The following is a 6,000-nucleotide window of genomic DNA, read 5'->3' as shown; positions in this document are numbered from 1 at the left end:
CTCCTCATCAGACTTGTGCTCCAGACCCCTCACCAGCTTCATTTCCCTTCTCTGGACATGTTCCAGCAACACAACATCCTTCTTGGAGTGAGGGGCCCCAAACCGAACACAGTATTCGAGGTGCAGCCTCACCAGTGCACGATCACTTCCCTGCTCCTGCTGGCCACACTATTCCTGATACAAGCCAGGATGCTATTGGCTTTCTTGGCCACCTGGGTACACTGCTGGCTCATATTCAGCTGGCTGTTGACCAGCACCCCCATGTCCTTTTCTGCTGGGCAGCTTTCCAGCCACTCTTGCCCACACCTGTAGCTTTGCATGTGGTTGCTGTGACTGAAGTACAGGACCCAGCATTGAGCCTTGAACCTCATACAACTGTAGCAAAACAAAAGTATCAGCAGAAAGCCCCTGAAAGATTATATTACGCAATGTACCTACTGGATGGGATGCTGGTTGGGAACCATACAAGGAAAGCAAAGTACTTCCACTGCTTTTCTGAAAACTCTATTTCCATTTATTCAAACGTACATCACCTTTTATTTACTCTTGTTCATAATGCATATACTAACAGTTCTGACTTTCCACTAACTTTGAATGCCTTACACTAGTATCCCTGTTGTAATAGTTAGTGTCCCCAGAAAAACTATTGCTAAAGAGTCAATATTTTCAAGAAAGTTTCTGCAGTGACTAAGCCTTCTAGCCAGGTAGTGGGAGGAATGAAAACAAAAGCAACTGAAATTATTTGAGGGAAAAAATGGAGTTCTGACTTTGAAGGAACGTCAGAGCCAGCTTCCTCCCTGTACACGGATCCCAGATCTGTCCATACCAGATGAAATATCTGAAAGAGAGGGCCTGGACGGTTAAGAAGTGCTCCAACAAAAGGATGGGGTTCTGGGCAGGCGAGCTAGCAGGATCTCAGGAAGCATTCACCATGTGTGTGCATGTCCACACCTGGAAAAAGTCCAACTGAAGGCAAGATGTTTCACATCCACAAATCGCGACACAAACACATTTCTCCATGCTGCTGTCCTGCTGTGTTTCCCACAGGTCTATAAGTCTTCCATTGCTTTCTTGCCCCTCTATGACAATAGATCTTAAGCTCATGTCGCAACTCTTCCCAGCTCTTACCTTCTGATGTGAAGACATGTTTCCACTGAAATCAATGAGAATTCAAATGCCAGAATTTGGCATATGATCTGTCCTGAGAAAAATGGGAGTTGGCAAGTTGAGAAGCTAAGGTCTTTCAAACTTGTCCGAATAAGGAATACATCCTTCCAGCAAATTCAATATCAGACTCAATCTACTAGATAAAGTTACCATCAATTTCAAAAACTATTCCCAACTGAGCAGTAAAAATGGTTTCTACTAGTAAAGAGTCACTTAACCATCTTAAAAGTTTAGTGGTATCCCGTGGCTTACCAAATGTAGGTGGAATCTAGGTGACATTCACAAGTATTGACTTTACAGGTGAAGCATATTAACATTTAAAGCTCAAAGTACCAGAAAATCAATTTCTCACAGGAATCCACTAGACACTGGTGTTTAATAAGCACATATGGTCTCCGTGCAGTGAGCCTAAAATCAGCTATGATGGCTACAAACTGAAGTTAGGGCCCGTGAAGGAAGTGAGGCTATATTGTCCCAGAACTGGGGAAACGTATGTGTGTGGAGGACCTTCAACTCACACTTGCATTAAGAATTTGGTTTGTGCGTGTCTGGCTCGTGCTAGGCTGCAGCACAGAGTAGTTCAGCAACGGTTGGCTTTGCTATCTTGAGACAAAATCATTCCTATTGACAGTTTCAAATGGTCCAGCTGTCTGTAGGTCTACCTTGATATTTCATCCAAAAGTGACATTGTGTGCTCAGTGTTATTTGAGAGCATACAAGGAATAAAGAGGTTTAATCATGTTAGTACTGTGCGAGCGCCTGAAGGTTTTTTGGTTCATAGGTAGCACATCTTGAGGGTAGCAGGCACAGGGCTCCAGCACATCCCTGAGAAGGTTCAGTTTTTCTTTTCATGTCCTCTAACAAAGGCAGAAATGCAAACACGGGGGCACCAGCACTGCTTTTCCCTGCAGGGTGCCTGGGTACCCCGCGGGCTCCCACAGCATAAGGAAAGGAGCGGGGAGGATGGGATGTTCGCCACTGTATGGAGGTGTCTGGGGCTTCTGGCATCCCTCTTACCTGTGCAGCTGGGACACAGGACACGTACGCGCTCCTCCTGGCAAACTCCCCCTAAACTTCAGTGTGAGAAGGATGAAGTCCTTTAAGTCTGATTGCAGTGGAAAGCAGAAAGCAGATGTTTGCTTAGAAGCTGCTTTGGGTTTGTTTCTCAAACTTCATCCTGAAGTCCATGACTTGTAGGCAAGTGATATAAATACAAAAGAGCCAGTACTTCATTCATCGTCAGGCTTTTGGAGTAGTGTGTTTGCCCTGACAGGCAGAAGCGCTGCTTCTGAGTGCAACAGTATCCAGCTGCTCTAATTTAGCTGGGTTATGTGCTGTAATCCATGTAACAGCATTAGCCCAAAAAACTTCAAAGCACTTCACAGTTGCGCCAGTAATGAAGTTCCTGGCACTGCAAAGGAAGTGAAAAAAGAGATTCCTCAGCACAAAGCACAGCAAGAGAGAAAGGCTGCAGGAAGGAAAACCCCGCTACCGATTCTCTTTCATTCAAGATGTGGTGTTGACATCGGTCGCAACAAAAGGCTGAGGAATATTCTACAAGTGTAATTTAGGTGCTGGTGTGATTCTGTGCCCTTGTTTTCCCTCCTCAGAAATCCAAAATATCAACATATGAGAAGATGTGGGCGTTCATGAGCAGCAGGCAGCAGACAGCGCTGGTGAAGAACAACGATGAGGGAATCCAGCGTGTGCTCACGACAGATTATGCCCTGCTCATGGAGTCGACCAGCATAGAGTACGTGACTCAGAGAAACTGCAATCTCACCCAGATCGGGGGGCTCATCGATTCGAAAGGCTACGGCGTGGGAACCCCTATTGGTAAGATGCTTTCCAGCAGAGGTGTTGTGGAGCACACCCAGCAATGTCCCCTTCAGAAGTTAAGGGGGCCATTTGAATCATGTCCTAGCCTTTTAGAAACCTTTGTAGTTGAACCAGACCCTAGGAGCCTCCTTTTAGGCAAAACATTTACTGTTACCCTGCTCACCTGCAAGCAGTCTTTGCAGGCAAGAGGGAACATAGCAGTGCAGGCTACCTCTGCAGAAGGAGGTCGAGTGACCTGCTTGCCCTCTGGAGCATCCTGTTTGCAGCAAACTGGGTATCCTCTGTGCTGCTCCAGGTGCAAGTTGCTCTACTGACATTCGGTTTAGTTTGAGAGATCAGGTAGCGTCTCTGGGAAAATGGAAGCGGGCAGGATAAATGTTAGACCCAACGTATGTCCCAAAGAAAGCTGCATGAAAGGAGGGGAATTTCTGATCTGTTTCGTGACCTCAGAGCAATGCATAAAAACAGTGAGAAGCAATTGCAAGGTTCTGCATCTCCATCAGGGATTTCAGTCGTTTGAGCTAAGCAGAGTGTTAAGACTCCCAGTTTCTGTGAACTCTTTCCAGTAGACCTTTTTTAGCATATCTGGTGTCCTTTTCAAGATTTTCTAACTGTAGAGAATTGGAAAGAGCATCAGGTTCTTTGCACTGCGTTCTTGTGAATAATTGGCACTGGGCAGCCAGATCTTTTTCCTGTATAATATACTTCTCCATACTGCTCACATATGCATTTACCATGCCATGCCTAGTTAATAGCTACGTGATTTTATTGTCTTTGGGGGAATTATTCAATAAAATATCAGTTTACACAGATATAGCAGGTGAAGTATCTGGTCCCTCTGTTGCTTGGTAGACCAGGTATAAATAAGGGAGAAACACCACTGCTCTTTGAACTGTGATTCTTTATGCTACTGAGTGCCTCAGACAGATTGTCATATAGATAACATTTTAAGTATGTTTTTTCCACTGGCTATGTGAGAACAGCCTTCTCACCCTGAGGAAAACGATACAAAAGCTAAAATCCCAAATAAAGACAAATGTACGCCAAGAGTTTCATTGCAGTTATAAAGCTGCCACACTTTAAACCAAGAACAATGAAGGAATAATTGGAACAGATGGTAATCCTCAGAGAGAGTGCATCCATTTGAAATACAGCTGTGAAATATAATTATAAGATGTTTCTTGTGTGACAAATGTGCCTTAATTTTTTTCTTAAGGAAAACCAGAAAAATTCAGGGGAATAGATATCTCCAAGCACTGTGGAATAATTCAGTGCCATCAGGCATCTTAAATTCTTAAACGATTGATTTCATAAACACAAGAAGCTGTGGAGATCCTTCCACTATTCAGATGGACCCCAAAGGCTCTGTTACTTTTCTCATAGCATTCAAGACTGTTGATTGCAGAATCTGTATGGGGAAAAAAAAAAAAAAAAAAAAAAAAGACGACTTGTGGGTGACCCTTAACACCAGAATTTCAGCACATCTTAACTGGTCTGCATTTGTTCCTTCAGGAGAATGCACAACCACATATGAGGCTAAGGTTTGCAGCAGTAAACATATGCCTTGCACTCCAAAATTTCCAGTGAATGAGCTGAATATCATCGCTATTTGGCTCCCAAAGAAACAAGAAGAATTTTCAAAAGTTCTGTGAATCCAGGAAATGTACTGTTTTATCAGAGCATCTTCTGCAAGTAAAAACCTGCAGATATAGGCTGTCCTCCTACTTCTTTGCGCTGAGTTAGGATAAAGGGATTGAGGTGTAGCAACAAACATCTCCATTTGTGTTTATTATGGAGCCGATGGGTCACAGAAAGGAAGGCTTTCCTCAGATTCTTGGCAAAGACCATTACTAATGAAAAATCTGCAGCGATGGTTGGTGGTGAACTTAACACGCTCTGGAAGTACTGCTGCAGCAAAGGCACCTCTAAGCAAAACCTATGCAAAATGTCACCCTGGGAGGAATCTGGTTGAAGAAAGCAACGTCCAGACAGGTATTAATTCCAGTATTACTGCCAGTGATAGTAATTCTAACACTAAAGCTATTACCAGTTACTTGGGAGACTGCTGAGAAAGTAGATGGATGCATTTCTTGGCCTAAGAAGTAGGCTGTTAATAGCTCAGAGGCCATAAATGATCTGCTGAATATTCAAAGAGGTGTGGAGATGGATTTGTGTGCAGTTTTAGTGCTCACCAGTAAGCCATCACCAATCCAACACTCCAGGCACACTTGACAATCTTTAAAAGCACGCGTAGAAGTATAGATGTACCTGCTACCCTCAAGATGAATTGTGATAATCCTGCTGGCAACATAAACATCACAAGAAGGAATGAACATCCCCACAAATCCTGCGTTGTGACTCAGGCTGCTTCAGTTTACCTAACAGCTATGTCCTTTCAGAAAAGGGAAAATAGATGAGTCCTACAATCTAACAGACTCCAGCTATCAGGGCGACAGGCCTCTCCTGAGGTAGAAACAATTCTGCTCTTTCTTCTGAGAGGTGCTTCTGTTTTCAGCGGTAATAATTCACTTCTCTGTGTACAGACAGTTTTGAAGGTGTTTCTGGTTTGTTTTCTGTTGTGCTTATTTTTGGTTCTTTAATAGCATGCATAGAAATCATCTATTCTTACAGCAGGCATATTTTTCTTTCAAAGCTGGCTACCTCAAGCAGTGGCTGCTGATTACTGGCTTCCCAGATGGACTTTGTATAATCTGACACATGTCTCTTGGCATCTGTGGTCACAGCATGTCCTAGTGCTGGCAGTAAGATACACTGAAAAATAGCGGAGTGTTGGCGCAGCAGATGAAGAACTGCAATGTTTTTCACATTGATTCTCCTCAGACAATGCTGCGGGCTAAAGGAAATGGGAAGTAGAGAGGGGGACTTGTATTCATGGGACAATTATTTTTAATAATGTCCTGCGTGACAATGTAAGAAAGAAAACTGAAGCTGTGAGGCCAAATTTCCAAGGCTATTTCGATGTGTAAAGACACA

At 43.6% G+C, this 6,000-nt stretch overlaps 1 protein-coding gene across 1 annotated transcript in view; it reads left to right on the top strand.

The window, feature by feature from the left end:
* The window catches only part of GRIK1 (glutamate ionotropic receptor kainate type subunit 1), a 75,966-nt gene that overhangs the window by 61,118 nt on the left and 8,848 nt on the right, over positions 1 to 6,000 (top strand). The window contains exon 13 of the mRNA XM_035896464.1: positions 2,778 to 3,003. Within this exon, the coding sequence (XP_035752357.1) occupies positions 2,778 to 3,003 (226 nt within the window). The remainder of the gene's footprint in view (positions 1 to 2,777; positions 3,004 to 6,000) is intronic.

The sequence above is a fragment of the Egretta garzetta genome, unplaced genomic scaffold, assembly GCF_000687185.1.
Source record: "Egretta garzetta isolate BGI_Z169 unplaced genomic scaffold, ASM68718v1 scaffold45, whole genome shotgun sequence".
NCBI lineage: Eukaryota > Metazoa > Chordata > Aves > Pelecaniformes > Ardeidae > Egretta > Egretta garzetta.
Note: the sequence above shows the minus strand (reverse complement) of the source record. Positions and strands in the feature narration are given on the sequence as shown.